This window comes from Mixophyes fleayi, chromosome 2 (genome assembly GCF_038048845.1).
Source record: "Mixophyes fleayi isolate aMixFle1 chromosome 2, aMixFle1.hap1, whole genome shotgun sequence".
Lineage (NCBI taxonomy): Eukaryota > Metazoa > Chordata > Amphibia > Anura > Limnodynastidae > Mixophyes > Mixophyes fleayi.
Window position 1 is genome coordinate 224,290,329 of NC_134403.1, and position 20,160 is coordinate 224,310,488.

Genomic DNA, 20,160 nt, shown 5'->3' on the forward strand with positions numbered 1-20,160 from the left:
TTATTATATTGTGGGGACCACTCCTCTACGCAGTCCAGGTACAATTTTTGGTGGGATTCAGACCAGTTAATGGTTTTCTTATTATATTGTGGGGACCACTCCACTACGCAGTCCAGAAAGATACCTCGTTGCAATGTTTTGGACTAATAACAATATTGTGAGGTGTTCAGAATACACTGTAAATTAGTGGAAATTATTGTTATTGAATGTTATTGAGGTTAATAATAGCGTAGGAGTGAAAATAAGCCCAAAAACTTGATTTTTGAACTTTTTATGCTTTTTTCAAAAAAAATCTGAATCCAAAACCTTAAATATAAAACCAAAACCTTTCGGCAGGTGTTTTGCGAAACAAATCTGAACCCAAAACCTCAAGCAAATCCGAATCCAAAACACAAAACACGAGACACCAAAAGTCGCCGGTGCACATCCCTAGTTTAGACTCAGCCCTATACTGCACCCATTCCTTTAAAATTGGTGTGGCTACAGCTGATGCTGAGACAGGCTCTTTCATTACTGAGATTAAGTCCCTGGGCAGATGGAAGTCGGATGCATACAAAACATACATTAGACCAAAGAGATGATGGCTATATGCCCGGTCGCCCTTCCTTTCCTGCTTCGGTAACCCATGGCTTTGCTGCTTGCTGCTTTCAGTGAGGGCATGAAGAGATTTTTTCCTTTTTTTTCACCGGATCCAGGCCTGATTAGCTTTCAGGGTTTTATGGGTTTTTACCTTCATATGGGTTACCGTTCCCTCCCTCCCCTCCTTCTCTCTTCCAATTGGTGGTTCCATTCTGTCCTGCAGCGATAGTTGCTTTTGGAACATCCGGTTATAGCTGGATTTGACAGGACAAGTTTGTGTTTTAGTTCCTGACTTGCCAGTTCTGAAGATATGACTATGGGTGGTAGGTCATTCTTACGTGTACTGAGCGTACAGGCATTGCTTTTCTTGTAACAGGGATGCCTTCCCCCATCCGGTGGACATTAAATGGTTAGGTAGGAGGGGACTAGGTTGAATGTCCCTTATTTCCCTCTTGTCTGGGGAAGTGAGCAGACACAGTACACCTGATGTACTTTTGATACTCTCGGGGGCAGTCATTTAGGCAAAGGAAAATCCTTGGATCTATTAATCTTCATTAGGGAGGATCTGCGTGCCATACAGGTGAAATGGACGACGGTACATCTATGCTGGTCTAATGTTATCCCTAGGCTCTCCTGAAGGGCCAGCATACCTGACCCTGTTATGAGGACTCTCCGTAAGAAAGTCAACCAGTCTGCCAGGAATATCGTCAGGTCTTTCAGGGGGGAGTCATCATCCACCGATTAATTACAGTGGATCGGGCTCAGCTGTATAGGACTGATGGGGTTCATCTCACGGATGAGGGTTTTTGGCTTTTTTTTGAGCAGCTTTACTGGCAATTGGGTGGTTGGTAGTTAGGTTACTTGATAGTGGGCTGTAGGTCTGTTAAATGACTTTAGCTTGGCAGGAAAGCTTTTGCAGTCAGTGACTAATTTATATTGTGCTATCACTGCCCCTTTCGAAGCAACCTGGCTATTGGTCCTTTTGTGTTGGAGACCCCTTGACCTGTTTTGTGTGGGCACGTCATTGTGAGCCCATAAGGGGTGTAGTCACTATGACACCAGATTTAGCACCTGACAATCGTATAGAACTATGTCCTGGGGCCAGTGGTTAGTGCCTGTTAGCCATACACTGTTTTGCTATTAGTTGTTAGCTGCCCCCATTTTCTTCTTTAATTCAATAAACTGTGACCTGTTTCCAAAATTAAAATTGTTTTCTGTGTCTTTATTTACTTATAGAGTGTTAAGTCTTAAACAGTAAGCAAGGTTTGTGCAATGAAGAAGAGGCATCAACAGTATTCAGTTTATATTATTTACAGTAATATTAATTGATTATTTTTTTATTTCTGTGCGTTCTTTTGTACTTTGCATTCCACATATGTATTGAACGTATCTTGCAGTGTCAGAGCAGAGCGTACCAAGACCCAAATACATGAACAGACATTTTTTTACATTCCCTCCTTATTGAATACGGATGTGCTTATGCCAGATGTACGTGCGTTATTATATTTTAAATATACACATTACGCTCATTTTTTGGTTGTTAATGAATCATGCCCAATATGTCATGTCCAAGGAAGCGCAGCCATGCCCCATATTGTCCATTCCCCCAACACTATGTGACCATGCCCCCTTTAGCGACAGAACTTTTATCTTACTCATTTATTTATGGGGTTCCACAAACTTTCTGTATCAGGGCTCCAAATTCCTCTTGGTGGTTTTGTGTGCCATCATCAGTCATTGATAATGAGTCGGGCTGGGGTTTCCTGAATCTACCCCTGGTAGACTTTGCAAAGATCTGCAATCCTAAAGAAAGCACACGACTCAGATGGAGGCACTGCGTTTCAGAAGAGGTTAGATTAACCTAAGTGTGAAATGTATCCCCCCTTCCCCTCTAGGTATGCTGAGGAACCTGGCTGCACAGGAAATGGAATGGAAAAAATAATTTTAGGTATTGACTACATAAGACATAAAATTAAATGATATAGTGGAGTTAAAGGATAGAATATAGGATGTCATAGAGGAGTATTTATCACAGTACTATTTAACCAAACAAGTAGAATAATAAAGTTCCTCTCTTGCAGTTTCACTGTTAATTTGTGGGACGTGACACAGGAAATAGTCTGACACTCTGAGGCTTGAGAAAGCTCACAATCATTGCTACATTCTTTGTTAGAACAGATAGATATTTTTTTGAATCCATACCATGGAAGATTTGGAGAATGCTGTACCTTTGAAGGATTGTATTGCATCACTACCAGTTTCCTCATTGCCGAGGATATTACAGATTGCGTCTGGGGTCTATTTGCAGAGTAAGTATATAAAATCATGCAGAAATGTACAAAAGTAAAAGGTTGATTCAACAGAGCTTATAATATCTGACTGTTTTCTGAAGTAAAATGCAAATGCAGCTAATGTAAGTCAGACAAATAAAATGATTGACTTTAAAAATTTAATACTATAAGAATTGGTGTCATCTGACAGACAAAAAAAACTAAGGGGTATATTTACTAAACTGGGGTTTGAAAAAGTGGAGATGTTGGATATAGCAACCAATCAGATTCTAACTGTCATTTTGTAGAATGTAATAAATAATCGATAACTAGAATCTGAGCAAAGCAAATGACCTAAGTAGCAGCAGTCTATCAAAAAAATTTCTGCTGCCTGCCTTTAATCTAATAGCTGTTATTGGTAGCACTGTTGGGTTTTAATTCAATGGGGGGAATGCAATAATGCGCGGAGTGCATCTGGAATGTGAAGTCACTCTGCGTTACCGCAACATCACAGATTTCTCTTTGTCCCCCATAGGGGTGCGAGAAGAAATCTGCGATGTTGCGGTACCATATTACTGTAAAAAATGCTTAGCTGCAATGTTCCTGCAATGTTGCGACTAATTTAATTCCCCCTATGTGTGATATATGTCAAGGCTTCAGTGGGCACATATTGAACTGGACATCAGAGGTTGCATGACACCAGAAGAGGTTTGTTCTGCATTTTAAAAGCATATTTCTGGGTTGGGATTATGTATAATAAACTGGAAATCAGTGGGTAGCTATATTGTATGTAGGACACCAAAGCTATCAAAAGGGATATGTACTGTATAGTGGTGACCATGGATGGATGGTATGTACTCTATGCTGTAAATCACAGCATAGTATTTCATGTCAATATTGTATATACTATATTTATATTATACTAATTACCATATAGAGGTGTCTGTATTATATACTAGTTATCAGAGAGGTTCTGCATTGTAATGTTGATCATAGCAGGGCTGCGTAAAGCCTTACCCATAATAGCTATGCATTATACTCACATATTTTAGTCACACCCTAAGGTTTTTCCTAATTTTAATGCCCCTAGCTTGATGTCCAGATACAATATCTGAGAAAGGTAATAGTGTTCATTTTCAGGGACGATTTCCTAAGGTACATGGTGGTAGGAGATCCACAGAGTATTCCTGAACAGAGGTGCTTTATTGTCTATTGGCCTTATTTGTTTAGAACTGCTGAGGCACAGTGGTACTTTGCACCTCATTTAGTGTAGCTGTGTCTAGCTTTATGTCAAATTTCAGGGATTAGTAGAACAAAATTGAATCTTTTGCAAAGGAGCAATGATTTCACCAGCCAAGTTAAGTGGAGTATGCAGGGCAGATGCTACCATTATGTGAGCCTTTCGCACCTTCCAATTGCACCTCAGTTGATAGGTGAATTTTTAGATACACTTTGCTCAATTAAAAAAATGCCAAACACACAAAAGTGCCTCCTGTAATAAAGGCAGTCCCAGTGTCCCCTATCTCTGATGAATAATGTATATCATAAATAAGTCTATACTGAGCTGTTTTACAGAGAAAAACATAGATGCTACATTTAATCAAAGAGTAGTTTTAAAATAGTAGGAGGTTGGGCTTTAATGTTTGGACAGTGCACCTCACTGTGGACACTAATTTGTTCAGTACCACAGTAACAGCAGTGATATGTTTATAAATTCTGGGTCATTTCTAGTGGTGGACTTTAAACAGAACTTGCTCTCCTTTTGCAATCAACTTTGAAACAGGCTCTGGACATCATAATCATCAACATGTATTTATATAGTGCCAGCAAATTCCGTAGCTCTTTACAATTGGAGAAAAACACAGTAACAAACAATACTGGATACAACAATCAAAGAAGTAAGAGGGCCCTTCTTGTAGGCCTCCTTCCTCTTGTGGGAGGAAACCAGAGCACCCGGAGGAAACCCACACAAACATGGAGAGAACATACAAACTCCTCACAAATAAGGCCATGGTTGGGAATTGAACTTATGTGATGTAAGGCAGAAGTGCCACGAAGGCTCCTCCTCCTCTCTCTCTCTCTCTCTATCTATGATCTCTGAAACTGGCCTTCCTGAACAGGTGAGTTCTGGGTAAAGGGGTTACACCTGAGATGTTAAAACTTGGAGCAATAATCCCACAGCAAAGCCCTTGGTCCTATACAGTAGTATAATACCTATGGCTTAATAGTTTAGGTAATGTGACCTTAGACTGGATTATTGGCAAAAACCACTGACCCCAGTGGATCAAGAGCAGATTACTTTTGTCATGCTATTTGGGTATTTCAATTTACGATTATGCTGTTTGTAAGAAAAAGTACACCGCCAACCTTTCAACGATCAGTAATTCGACTGGTGTTTTCTGGCTTTGCCTTATTGAGAAGATACTGTTATATTTAATGATACCTGGGAAAAACATATGGAACACATGCATGTGCTGTAGAATTGGACAGATGAGACAGTAATTATACTGATAGAAATTGGGTGTATTTTTCTGTGCTCCCTTGTAAATGTAGGGTAAGTAAAGCAGCCTAAAGAAGAAGGGTAAATGTAACCCCCTGTACCTTAAATAAGAATGAATGGTTGTATACCTCCTTGGCGCTAAATGCCTGCATGTGTGTCTGCAAAGTATTGAGTTGAATATGTGTCCTGTAATTAATATATGATTATAGGCACAGTAATAAATACCACTTTATTGGCTAAACAACAATATGTATAAACAATCTAGCATTGGCCAGAACTGTGAAAAAGACAGAGTAGATGTAAGCACACTCTGAAGCAAGGTAAATAACAAAATGCAATGTATATCAAAGGATGAATGTCTACCAGAAAAGTTCTTATAAAGATGGATATGCTAATAGCAAACACCAAATATCACCAATAATAAATGTCTCAATATAATATGTAGATAAACGGTATGTAGTCCCCTGATTGGAGGATAGTGATCCCCTAAATTCCTGAGGATGCAGATCAATATGCACTAACAAATTATAGATGAAAAAGTAAATCCTTGGTGCAGAGTGAGAATTCCTTGTATTGAATAATGATCCTCCCACTATGGTCAAGTGGTGCTCCCTTAATGGGGAGAATATTACAGTTTCTTAATAAATAAACAATCCAAAGGTCTAGATATGGAAAAAGTCATAGAGGTGTCCTCAACTTACATGTTCTTCAATGCAGCGCTTGGAACCTTCTTCTTGGACGCTCCTTACCTCCCCTGTAGATTGTAAGGGAGGCGGAGTTCTGAATCTTGCCGTGGTGTCCTGTGTTAGAAGGTGCGCTTATGCGCAGTAGTGCCGCTGTACCATTGCGTTGTGTGCTGTGAGACAACTGTTAGGCTGCTCGTCTCTGGCCTGTGACAGTAGACCTGTGGAAGGATGAGATGGAACTCCTCTTTGTCCTTTCGATTGTAACGCTGAATAGTGGGCAGGTGCACAAGTAGGGTATAATGCAAAGTGTTTCCCCCAATGGATGCGGAATTCATCTGGGATAGAATGTGAATACCCAGATGTGCTGTTTTCAAGTCTTTTATAATCAAGGGCAACCAATCATGGCAGATTACTAATGGTGATTGACAAGTTCTTGAATGATAAAAATTGCGAAAATAAAGAGTAAAAAACATGATCTTTGCAGTGTATCATTTTATTGATGAAACATAACTAGAGAAATAATTGGGTGTATACATAAACTACATGAATTGTATCTGTATACAAAGGTAGAGGTGTGCTATTGAATAAACAGATAAACAGAAGACAAATCATGTTATTTGTCTATAAACCTGCATTAAGTAGTATAATGAGTGGTGTGTATATAGGAGGAGGTTATATGTATGTATATATATATATATATATATATATATATATATACATACACACACACACACACACACATTTAGATGTTATGTAAATATAGTTGGCTTGAGGGCAAGAATGGTATAGTAAGTCATATTATAGAAATGTGCCCAAGTCAAGATCCAGGTTGGGACCTTTAAGGTGGAGAGTGCGGAGGTCGTATATCCACCGAGCCTCTTCCCTGGATATACTTTTAACATGGTCTCCTCCTCTGCAATATTTTGGTACCTTTTTAATGCCTACAAACTTCAATGCCTCAGGGTCATGATTGTGGTGGATACTAAAGTGTTCAGAGACACTATGGGGTATATTTACTAAACTGCAGGTTTAAAAAAGTGGAGATGTTGTCCATAGCAACCAATCAGATTCTAGCTGTCATTTTGTAAAATGTACTAAATAAATAACTAGCATATAATTGGTTGCTTTAGGCAACATCTCCACTATTTCAAACCTGCAGTTTAATAAATATATGTTTTTAGCTGTTTTTTAATTACACTGATACCTGGGAAATGTCAGTTTGATATAGCCAAAGATGGGTGTGGAGTTTGTATGTTCTCAACATATTTGCATGATTTCCTTCCACAGTCCAAAATTATACTGGTAATTGGCTGCTGACATAATGAACCCTAATGTGTGTTGGTGTTGCTGAGGGATTTATTTAAGACAGTGCGATTAGCCATAAACATGGAAAAATGGTTGTTTTCTCCAAAGAAAAGCAACTGCATCAATCCACACAACTTATCAAATGGTTACCTCAGGAGACATCAGAGATTTCTCCTGCCTTAACCTATTTTACATTGTTTAACTCAGTCACCATAAACCTCTTTGGAGAACCTGAACGCCTGTGGGGAACAGGACAGGCGTACACAAATATCTTACCTTCCAAACGGTGGCCACCTTCGTCCACTTCTGAGTCACCCCAGCCGCTCTCCTATCCCAGCAGACTAGCAACTTTACCTCTGTCAGATCACTCCACTTCCCTCCGGGCACTCCAACTTCCGGTCCCTGCTCTCCTGCACCTCTCCGTCACCTGTGGAAGACAGAAAACAACACGACCTCCCTCTACTCTACAAGTGAGGCTAAATGTACCTCCCACACAACTGGTACTAGCTAACAACAGGCGCCCTGACCCTAAAACAAACAACTAATGGTCAGGTACGCAACTTCGCTTGAAACTGGGTGTAGTGCACTCCCTAGACCTCTTCCCTCTACCTGCGGGAAACACCAGCCGGTGTTCACGTTCTACTCCGGAGGGCTGATCCTAAACCCTCACCCAGGTCGTACCGAGAAGACTATCTTCTCACTATGGGGTTAGCTCACCGAATCCCAAGGACCAGTCGCCACCTGCACGACCGGGGCTCACTTTAGCAACGCGCCACCAGAGTGACAGCATCCGCTCGGAAACACCAGTGGCCACCACCGGAACTTGAGACGGTCGCCTTCCCCCAAGTGGAACACCGCCCAATCTGGAACAGTCAGGGACCCTGACGGAACTCAGACTGGACACCCAATCGGAACCACGGGACTTACTGCTGGAATTCAAAAGGGCTGTGCTGCACTGCCACTATGGTGCCCAATCACGGCCTCAGAAATTCCTTTGTAACCCCGGAGACCTACGGGATGGGAAGACTACTGTGTGTCCTACCCTCACTGCGTGTGTGTTCTTAACTACCCCTTGTTCCCACAGACACAGAGTATCACAGGATTACAGTCAGAAACAAGAGCCTACCTTTAATGGGTGCCTGACGTCTTGCACCTTGAAGGAAACATACCAAATGCAAATGCACAACCAAATGCAATGCACAATACTGTATTTCACCACACAGGCATAATAAGACTCTGCTACTGTATCTGGAAGGCTGCCAACGAAATACACACCTCTGCTATCTAACCAGACAGTTAAGTATAGACGTAACAGGAGCCTTCTGCTTAACTGTTGCCTAGGACTATCACCTAGATTCTCTTTTACAACTCTGGGATTGCACCCTTCCTAACTCAGGGTTCTCACACCTGATCTACCTACAGGGCCTGGTGCCCTCTCTACTAGGGGCCTTATGTCCTCACACTATGGGCTCTATGCCCAACTACCTACAGGGCCTCTTGTCCTTTACTACCTAGGGCCTTGTGTCCTGACTATGGGCTTTTTGCCCATCTGACTACAGGGTCTTGTGCCCTTTTCTGCCTATTGGCTTAAAGCCCAACTAACTACAGGGCTTTATGCCCTCTCTACCTATGGGCCTTGTGCCCAGTTAACACTAGGGCCTTGTGCCCCTAACTGTGGCCATGAGTCTAGTGCCCGACAGTGCCCCCGGGCCTTGTGCCCGACCTAACAGCGGAGTATACTTACATGCTCCGCGCAGGATACTCTACTTGCCTCCCAACGTCTTCTCCGTGTCAGTGGCGCCTCTTCTCCAGTTTGGCGCGGAGCTTCCTGCAGTTTTCTGTGCGGGGGCGCTATCAGCCCTTGCAAGGGCTCCCCGCCGGCGTCTCCAGCGCTGTCTTCCAGTGGCAGGGTAGCACCTTGCCCTGACAAGGGCACCCTGCCACTTCCACTGGCGTCTTCTGCTGTCTGTACTCCAGACGTCCCATGACGTCCTCTCTTCGCTGCTCCGCCGGACTTCTGAGAAGTGCTCATTGGTTAGCCGCAGCGCCAGTAATTCAAACGGCCGGAGGTGAGACAGGATTGGCTCACTCGTCCGGCCGCCATTTGGCCAGCAGGTGGAGGTGAGCCCTGATTGGCTTACCTGCCCACTGCTGCCCAAACCTGCGGAAGAAGAGAATAAATGCTCACCAGCGCTGGATCGCAGGAACAGTGAGTACGTTTATTTTTCTTCACCCTCTTCACGGGCACAGCAGCGGGATCCATCTTCGCTCTCTTCATGGGCGCTGCGGCGGGGCACTCCTCCACAAACCAATTTAATTTAACAAGCAAAGAAAAGATTACTTTTTCACTATATGTCCTGAAGAGCAAACTTTATCTGTGGATGGCATTAGCAAAGCAAAACTATAGTTTTTAGTCCCCACATCTTATCTCCTCCTGGGTCCTGCTTGCTTCTCCCCTCCTTCCTGTGGTCATTGTTAGCTACTTTAACCCTTTCACGGCAGTGAACAGTATGATGTACTGTAAAAAACGCTGCTTAAAACAAAATACAAGGGAACTTTATAAGTTGAAGGGTTAAAGCTTAGATTAGAGGCTTCCTTCCTCTTTCTCATCTTTGCTTGTTCTTCTTTATCTCTTCTGTTTTGTAGTTAAATATTCAACATCAGATCTGATTTCTCAGGCATTTCCCCTCTTCCTTTGCCCCCCACACTTATCTAATGCCCTGTCAGCTGGATCATTACACGGAAGCATTGTGCAGATATGCGGAGAAATATTTTGCTGGGACAGGCAGTTTTTGTTACCACTGTCTCAGCAAGAGAAGCTTGTTAAATGCCGGAGAAAACATATTTTTCATTGCTGTGATAAGAAGCAGTAGAAATAATCGTTTTCTCCAGAGAGAGGAAATTTAATAATAAATAGATCCCTTAGACTGTAAACTCCAATGTGGCAGACTGATCATCCTCATCATCTTAACTTGCTTATGTGAATGACTATATTTTTTCTGTACAGCACTGCGTAACATGGTGGCCCTATATAAATAAAATAAATATATAAATAGATGGAGGATGATTTAAATCAGAGTAGATGTCATAATTAGCTGGCACACTCCTAAGACACAGAATCAGGGTTTGAAATGATAATAAAACATACAAATAGACAAATGAGAAACCAACCACTCTGTCTGGGAATCTGGAAATAGGTTTGTATACAACACACATCAAACAGATGGATATAAAAATATGTATCTTACTTTCTCTGGTATATATTTCTTTTATATTTGTTTTGTTGTTGTTGATATTTCCACTTGTTAGTAGCCTTGGTGAAGTAGATAACAAAAATTCACAAAGCGTATTATGTAGTCACACTGTATAAAGTATAAGGAGCGATAGAGAAATGATTGAAGAATGAACGTGGGTAAATATGAATATTGCCAGGTCCCGGATCATACCCAGCATCGTGGGGAAAGAACACTTTAGAAGCCCATATTCTATAATAATAAGGGTTTAGCTTTTCTGGTGACAGCAGGGTATTATAGAAAATGTATCCCTTATAGTGTTCTGGATGTATCTTTGACAGATCTAGCCAGCTGGAAATGTCTTTGTGCCATCAGTCAGTCATGAATGTAAAACTGACATGTCTACATTGAAATCTGCCCTTGCTTGTGACCATGTCATTGCTTCACCACATTTCTCCCAACAGTTTATAGTGAACTGATGCTTTCATAAAAAGGTTTTTTTTTAACTTCCGCACACAATGATTAATCAACATTATTGTGAATAACACAATGACTAATCAACATTATTGTGAATAACGTGAGACTGCTCTTTAGTATAGTGTATTTTATTTCTATTTCTTCTATATTTAACTTTCAGAGCAGAGGGGCAACCCCTTGAGAAATAATGAACACAACATTTCCAAAAGAAAGAAAAAAAGATCTAGTTTGGGTACACTAAAACTAACTATTAGTTTCTGTAAAATCATATATTTTATTATTTATTTATTTATTTATTTATTAAAAGCTGATGATATTGTTAATCAGCTTTTAATAAATAATAAAGTATATGGTTTTACAGAAGCTAATAATGAGTTTTCGTGTGCCCCCACTAGGAGATATTTCTTTCTTTCTTTTGGAGATGTAGTGAACTGATGCATGCATTGCGGTATTGGGGCTGTTTTTTACAGGCCAACAATCAAGGTGAGGAACACCATTTAGTAATTATAAATTACTTTCCAGAGAAGTTGCCTATGCTAGAGTATTTTATATTATAGTGTGGGCACTAAAAAATCCTGCTTACATTGGCATACATTTACATCAATTACTTATTTAACCATCTATGTCTGCAGACAACAGGCTTTTTATGATGGAATCTGACAGTACAGCAACAGAATTATCACGGTCTCAAGCGATAGCAGGTCTTTACGATGCGAATCCTAGGATCTGTACAGTTTAGCGCTACTCCAACAGGGCGCGGAGTCTAACAAGCAGACGGTGTTCACCAGGAACTGCCGCAAAGCAGTATGGTCTTAGCTGTGTCTGCTCGCAGTCCCTGCCAGAGTAGTGATCGAGACCCTCTTGGGAAGTCAGGAGACAAAGGGACAGTTGAATACAGGAACAGCTGAAGGGACGTCAGCTCCGTAGACCGAGGATGGATCTGTAGGTATAAGTTGGAGCGTGAGCTCAAGAGACAAGCAGGTAGGAGGGCAAGTACATAGTTGGAGCGTCAGCTCTGTAGACAAGTAGAGTAGACGATACCTGATTGGAGTGTCAGCCTTGCAGACAAGGGAATGTAGCAGGTACTTGATTGGAGTGTCAGCTTTGGAGACAAGGGAACAGGATACAGAGCAGCCACGTCTTAGGAACCAAAAGGCAACTGAGGAACAGGTACTGAGTGTTTGGAGGAAGTGCCTTTTGTATTTAGCACCAAGATTGCCTGGCCAATAGGGATGCAGGCAGAGATTTTATAAGTTGCGGAGACCCAAATCCAAGATGGCGGTGCCCGGGACGGAGCGAGGTAAGTTTGCCGGGGGTTGGGTGGGCTGCCCGATACCTCGGTGAGTGACAAGAATGCTATTATCCAACTTCAGAATTTCATCCATCATAACAACACTGTGGGCCTATACAGACAGAACATCATGAACTAAGTAGTATTGTGGCCTTGGCACAACTCATCTGGAGGTCAATCAACTGAAGGAAAAGGGGATGTTATACTGTATTATACATCTTTACACATGTATTTCCATGTATTAAGATGTTAGTATGCAACTTGGTTAAAGGCTTGGTCCTAAGCTTCCTATGATCACTGCTTGGATGGATAATGCTGCTAATGCATCTTGAGCAGGGGCGGATCTAGGAAATTACTATATCCCCCGGGCGATGTAGGGGGGGCGATTTAGGCCCCGCCCCCTTTCCGACTTCTAAGGCTGGCGGCGGCTGCACAGTATGTGCAGGTCCATTCAGCAGTGACAGTGAGCTGTCCCGCTGCTCTGATTGTGTTTAAAACACAATCAGAGCAGCCGGGCAGCACAATGTCACTGCTGAACGGACCTGCACAGTGTGTAGCTGTCGGCAGCAAGCCCCTGCTAGGGGGGCGATTGCCCCGATCGCCCCCCCCCCCCTGGATCCGCCACTGATCTTGAGTTTCATTTTATACAGAGGAGATGAACGCATCTGTAAAAAGAGGAGGGAAGACTGTGGATTGAATTGAGAAGAGGCAGGCTAAGGCACTGAGCATTGACTCTTGCCTGCTACATTAAACAGGGATTGTGTAGATAATATGTTTGCTAAATTAATGTTATTATGTCCTTACAATATTTTCCTTTGTTTGCCCAGACAAATCCCATTCTCACACTGGCTGTGAAAATCTCTAAAGATTTTTGGCACTTCACATGAATAAGCATATGCCCATAAATCATAGGTCTATTCCTTCCCACCTTTAAAAAATTTTAGTCAAGGCTTTTAATTAGTGCAAAGAGGAACATGAGTGTCACTGTGGTTTGTTCCCTTTTGTTCCTGTTTTTTTACACCACTTCCTAGCTATCAGCATCAGTATATAATTTGCAATTAGAGTTTTGCTCCTGGGTAGAAGCACACAGGGATGGGAAATTTCAGAACCCATATTACTGTTTTACATACCACATGATTCAAAATCAACTGGTGTGCCACAATTTGAACAACAAAAACCAAAATATTTCAGTTAATTGGTAGTTGTGGTTAACAGAATGTTATGTTCATTTTATCGCTACCAATAAACATTGTCCAATGCGATTATCGTGGTTCCAACGCACAAAGAGATTTAATAGCAAAAGATAGCAGGATTTACAGCAAGCCATGCTAAGGCATTAAAGATATAACATTAAACTGGAAAGTATAAAACGAATACATTAAATTAAACCGGCGCCAGTCATGTTGTCTGTTGTCAGGAAGAGAGGAAAAACTTACTTGTCCAGGGAGCTTATATGCAGTTCCAGTTAACAAAAACCACTGATGATGTTACAATGTACACAGATAACACTCAGAGAGGTCTTCATTGGTCCAGGGTTAACGATGTTCCACTTGTCTGCTGGTCATAGGTCAGTTCAATTGATCTTTTCCAAGGGTGGGGGGCAACTCCCCCCAACTGTTGCCTACATGTCTTCCTGCCGAATAACCAGTCCAAACTGACCCACAAACAAAGTACTTTGGAGTATTAATCTCATATTGCTCATAACTTGTGATCGCTAGATGCGATCACTACTCTGTCGAAACCAGGCTGAAGCTGATGAAATAAGCATTAATTTGAGACCAAACTCTTTACTTCTTAGAGGACCTGAACCATAAATACCTTTACTATAGTTTTATCTATGTATAAATAATCTCTAATACATATTACTAATAAATAAATGTGGATTGGAACCTTAATAAATGTGTACTATTTACAAGTGTAAGTGCGAATGTAACTGTGTGTGTTATTAATCAGTGCGATTGCGTCATTACATGTAACGTACTAATCGCACGGTAAAACAATATTAATCATTTTAGTTAACTTCTTCCAATTAGCGCCCCCTGCAGACAAAGATTTGGAAGATGAAGAAGAGGATATTACCGTCACCCAGAGCACTCCTATAACACAGTTGGAGATGGTGAACCCAGTGAAAAACAAAGTATGTGGTCACACATATGTGAGAGTAGCAATTGAAAGGATGATTGAAAACAAACTTCAGCACTTATAGCACATGTAGGTAACATTGGCACACATCGGTAGCTGAAAGGAAAAGTGGTGCAGGATGAAATTATCCTTGGGATCCTCCCACCCACCCTTATAATGGATCTTAAAAAGGACATGCACACTTTAACAAACCAAGCACTTCAGCGACAAGGGGTTCCACTTTTGTGGCTGAAATGCTTGGTTTGTTTGGGCCTCCCACAAAACAAGCTAACAATGGGCTTAAGGCAGCTAAGGTAACAGTGCTGTCAATGAATATAGTGACAAGGGGCCTGATTCATTAAGGATCTTAAATGAAGAGGATTCTTTTTTCAGTCTCCTGGACAAAACCATGTTACATTGCAAGGGGTGCAAATGAGTGTTCTGTTTTGCACATAAGTTAAATACTGCCTGTTTTTTCATGTAGCACACAAATACTTGATAGCTTATTTGTACACTGCAATTTAAAGTTGATATGTGTGTGCTACATGAAAAAACAGGCAGTATTAAACTTATGTGCAAAACAGAACACTCATTTGCACCACTTGCAATGTAACATGGTTTTGTCCAGGAAACTGAAATAAGAATCCTCTTCATTTAAGATCCTTAATGAAGCAGGCCCAAGATGTTGTTGTCATCATCTTCAGCCTTATCCTCACCCTCATCAGTGTGTAAATCATTCTAACACAATATTATTTCATCCCCACAGGAAACCACCATTACAGAAGTCTCTGTAACATAAATGTCAAGAACAAAAATATAAAAAAAAAGTTTTAACTTTTTTTAAAGAAAAAACACATTTTTGATAAAGGTGAAACTTTACTGTAGAAAAACATAAAATTGCCAACATGTCATTTTACCCAAATAATAATAAGTATTCCAGCATCAGGCACCTTCCTTCTCTAAGCTAGATCGCAGCACCTGCAATCTACACTGTCATCATCCTCACCCTCATCAGTGTTAGGAACCCCTCCAGCCGGCACAACACAACCCGGAATCTACTCTGCCAGTCAGGTGTTCACTGGAGCCCCTGATGGTGGGGACAGACTGGGCCGCAGACTGACAGAGGGTCGTGAAGTGCGTACCGGCTGGGGAGAACCCAGGCAAGAAGAGTCGGGTCCACGCAGAGGTCAAGGGCCGGCAGCAGACAACAGTATCGATGAACAAGCTGAGGTCAGGGGTCACAGGCAAATAGCAGAACGGGTAAACAGGCCAAAGATCAGGGTCACAGGAAACACGAGCGAAGTCCAATTCGAAGCCAAGGGTCATACACGGGGAGTCAATTAGAGATATCAGGATACAGGACAGGAACTAGCAGGTCAGCAGACTGGAACACAGGAGCTATAACCGGCAATGAGGCAGCAGACCTCATTGCCCTAAATACCAGTGGCCACCAATCAGAGCCTAGCTCTGAATTAGACACAGCCCCTAGCATAATTAATAGGTTGCATTAATTAGCCCACAGGCTAGAGAATATGGTGAGCGCTGCGCCCGGCTTCCTCTCATTGCCGGGACGCAGCGCTGAAGCATCTACTCATTGCCGGCAACGGCCGGGTCAGGGCCGGAAGTGACGTCCCGGTCGCCGTAGCGACAGCTGGGACGCAGGTGAGTGAGTCGCGGCGGCTGGGCACCGCCGCGGCTAGTAACAATCAGTGTGTACATATCCCCACACAATACTAATTCATCCCCACTGGAATCCACCATTGCAGAAGTCTTTGTACTTTGATCTAAATGCCAGTAAAGAACTTCCTAGTGGAATTTGTAGTTCATTTTACGATAGAACTGTCACAATTTTAGTGTAATTCTTTTAAACCAGACCAAATGTCAAAATGTTCTGCTGAGTCATCTGCATCATCCTTGTGTTTCTTAGAAAAGCTTAGCTTTTTTCTAGCAGCAGTAGCCTGAAAAACTGAAGGAGGGGACGCCATCGTGTCAGGTACCACTTCAGCTGTCAACTAGCTCACCAGGAGATCATTGCATCTCTTGTGACCAGGGACAGTGGAAAATAAAGAGAAGACATAGCTCTTAAACCGAGGATCAAGCATAGTCGCCAAAATGTAGTGATATGATTTCCAGAAGTTGATAGCTATTCGATCCTGGTGAAACGATTAAAGTACTTCATCTACAAGTCTGACATACTTAGCGTAATTTCTTTGTTTTATCTCCTCCTTCAATTTTTCAAGGTGCTTTTCCAAAAGTCTACTTAAGGGAATTACTTTTCTCAAGCTAGCAGTGTCTGAATTCAGTTCACAGGTGACTACTTCGAATCGTTTCAGCATCTTGCATAACACGGAAAGTTTTCTCCACTGCGCTGGACTAAAATACATTTCCCCTCCTTTCCCAATGTCATGGCTTGTGGAGTAAACGTGGATGGCTTTTCGCTGTTCCTCCATCCTCACAAGTATATAAAGTGTGGAATTCCACCTTGTTACCACCTCTTGCTTCAGTTAGTGGCAGGGCAAAATAAATTGTTCTTGCAGCTGCTGCAATCTCCTACATGCTGTTACAGAATGCCGAAAATGTCTCGAAATGTTTAGGGCCACAGACAGCATCTCCTGCACGTCCATGTCATTTTTCAAAAAGCTCTGTACCACCAAGTAGATTGTGTGAACAAAACAGGGAATGTGGTGGATTTCACCCAGGTGTAATGCTCTCACAATATTGGTGGCATTATCATAAATGACATATCCTCAGGAGAGTCCAAATGGGATAAGCCATGTTGCAATGACATCCCTTAGTTTTTCTAACAGGTTGTCATCGGTATGCCTCTTAGTGAAGCCGCTGAAACACAGAGTAGCCTGCCTCAGGTAAATGCTGCTGCTATTCCAGCTGCTGAAGGCAATTCGCCAACCCAGTGGGCTGTCACAGTCATGTAATCTTTAGTTTTCCCAGCTTCTCTTGTCCACATATTCTGGGTTGAAGATCCACTCCCAGTAGCAGCAGCAGCAGCGGGACTAACGCTCAAGAATTATTCACAGTAATCCTGGATAGGGGAGAAGTCATCTAGCCTTAGCAACTTGGATGCAGAACTAACTCCGATCACTATTGAGGATATTGATGAGGAAGGTGTTGTCAGTGTGGCTTTACAAATGCTACAAATGGCTAGACAACTGCTGTCAGGATTGGGTAAAAATAATTCCACACATAAGATGTGGATTTTTTGGCCTTATGCCCAGGCATAACAATGGCCTTCATCATCATTATCATTTATTTATATAGCGCCAATAATTCCGCAGAGAATGTACAGAGAACTCACTTTTTGTTATCACTGGCAAGAATTGCTTCCACTGGTACAGAACTTATGCAAACAACATCATCCTCGTCATCATCCTCATCAAGATCCTCATTAGCACTGTCGTCAATTTCACAAATATCCCCCTCATCTTGTTGCAAATACAAAGTGGTATCCTACATTTGTGTATCACCGGCTACACTAAGAGGCATATTGCTGATAAACCTGTTTGAAAAAGGGAAGTCATTGCAACATGGTATATCCCGTTTGGACTCTACTGAGAATATGTCATTTGTAATAACGCCACCAATATTGTGAGAGCATTACAGAGGGGAAAATTCCATCACATTCCCTGTTTTGCTCAAACAATCAACTTGGTGGTACAAAACTTTTTAAAAAATGACAGTGAAATGCAAGAGAGGCTGTCTGTGTCCCGAAATAATTTGGGTCATTTTTGGCATTCTGCAATAGCATGTAGGAGATTGCAGCAGCTGCAAGAAGAATCGGGATTGAGGTTTGTGACTGGATGACTTATAAATAACTTATGGTATAAATTTACTTAAAGGAAATAGCGCATGGCGCTTATTTATATAATTGCCAATGCACTTATTTTTGATATTGTGTATATTTTGATATAGGAAATCGCTATTTCTGAGACCAGGGTGGAGAATTCGCTTTTTCTTTTTAACCTTGCTAAAGGAAATGCCTTATTTCTTATGTATATATCTGATACAATGAGCCTTTGTTTAGAAAGTCTTTTGTGTGTCGTGATGTTGGGAAATGACTTGTTTGGGGTTTATACCTTTCTTTGGGAATGTGTATTCTGCAACTGTTGAAAAAAAGGTCTCATGCTAATCAGGCCTTTTGATGTGTGAGGGTCCACTTGAACACAGGAAGGTTTAATTAAGACCTTGATACTAGATTTCCTGTGTCTAAAAACAAGATGCAGGACATCACAGAAGTTGTAAAATATCACAGATAAGCGTAAATATTGTTAGCTTTGCAATGCATGTAAATCCATGTTTGTGTAAATTGTCCAAATCAGTATAAAAAGCACTGTCTTGTTCACTGAAATTTATCATTCTGATGTTCCTTCTGACCTGACCACCTGGTACCTTTAACTAGTGTGAGAGCAAATAAACATCACTTGCTTCAAAGACCTGCTTGAAAACATCTTCAATATTGCTGTATTCCTGTGACCTACAGATTAGACCCTAAATCTAATCTGGGCCCCGGCTGTTTCTGAGGTTGGACCCAGCTCTCCAGTACCACCACTCTGCTGCTACCCAGCAGCTGGCCAGTGTGATAGGCCAGGGGGATCCATCCACAGCACCCTGATCCATAGTAAGCGGTCAGGGGTACCAGCCCAAGTGTACCAGCATGGGAGTGCACTAGCAGCAACAGATACCCAGAAGGAACGTGGTTCTGGGCGCCATAAAGAAGCCCAGTGGTGGCAGCAGGCTCCTCCTACTGCGTCAGAAGGGGCATATTCGGAATAACGAAAGGGGACGATGGCAAAGTAAGCCCAGCCTGTTCCCAGCAACAACAGACAGGATGGCATAGGCAGTCCATCTTGTCACAAGGGGGAATGTACTTTAGTCCAGTGCAGTGGAGAATACTTTCCGTGTTGTGCAAGGTGCTGAAACCCCCTCGAAGTAGTCACCTGTGAAGTGAGTTCAGACACTGTTAGCTTGAGCAAAGTGATTCCCCTAATTAGACTTTTGGAAAAGCAAGTAGAGAAATTGAAGGAGGAGATGAATCTAAGCAATTCCGCTAACTATGTCGGACTTGTAGATCAATTACTTTATTCGCGTCGCCAGGATCCGAGGGTTAGCAACATCTTGAAATTGGATCACTACATTTTGGTGACTGTGCATTATCCTAGGTTTAGGAGCTACGTCTACTTTTTCTTTCCAGCTGACCCAGATCTCAAGAGATGCAATGAGCTCTTGGTCAGAAAGCTGACTGTTCAAGTGGTACTTTGGCAACTGCTGCTAGGAAAAAAACTTAGCTTTCCCAAGACACCCAGTGGTGATGCAGATGAGTCAGCACAACCATTTGACATTTAGTCTGGTCTAAAGGAATTGTCCAAAAATCATGACAGCTCTGTTGTAAAATGAACTACAAATTTCACGGGGAAGACCATTACCGGCAATTACATCAAAGCACAGAGACTTCTGTAATGGTGGATTCCAGCGGGGATGAATTAGTATTGTGTGAGGATGATGTACACACTGATGAGGGTGAGGATGATGACAGTGTAGATTGCAGGTGCTGGAATCTAGCTGATAGAAGGGAGATAGCTGATGCCAGTATGCTTGTTAATAATTTTGGTAGAATGTCATGTTGGCAATTTTATGTATTTCTACAGCAAACTTTCACCTTTATTAGGGAGGTGTTTTTTTTCTT

At 41.9% G+C, this 20,160-nt stretch overlaps 1 protein-coding gene across 3 annotated transcripts in view; it reads left to right on the forward strand.

The window, feature by feature from the left end:
- Nucleotides 1-2,661: 2,661 nt before the first annotated feature.
- THEMIS2 (thymocyte selection associated family member 2) overlaps nt 2,662-20,160 on the forward strand; it is a 103,514-nt gene continuing 86,015 nt past the window's right edge. For 2 of the 3 annotated variants that reach the window (XM_075195530.1, XM_075195532.1), the window contains exon 1: nt 2,662-2,888. In XM_075195530.1, the coding sequence (XP_075051631.1) occupies nt 2,783-2,888 (106 nt within the window). In that variant the 5' untranslated portion in view covers nt 2,662-2,782. The remainder of the gene's footprint in view (nt 2,889-20,160) is intronic. The other variant, XM_075195531.1, reaches the window with a different exon arrangement.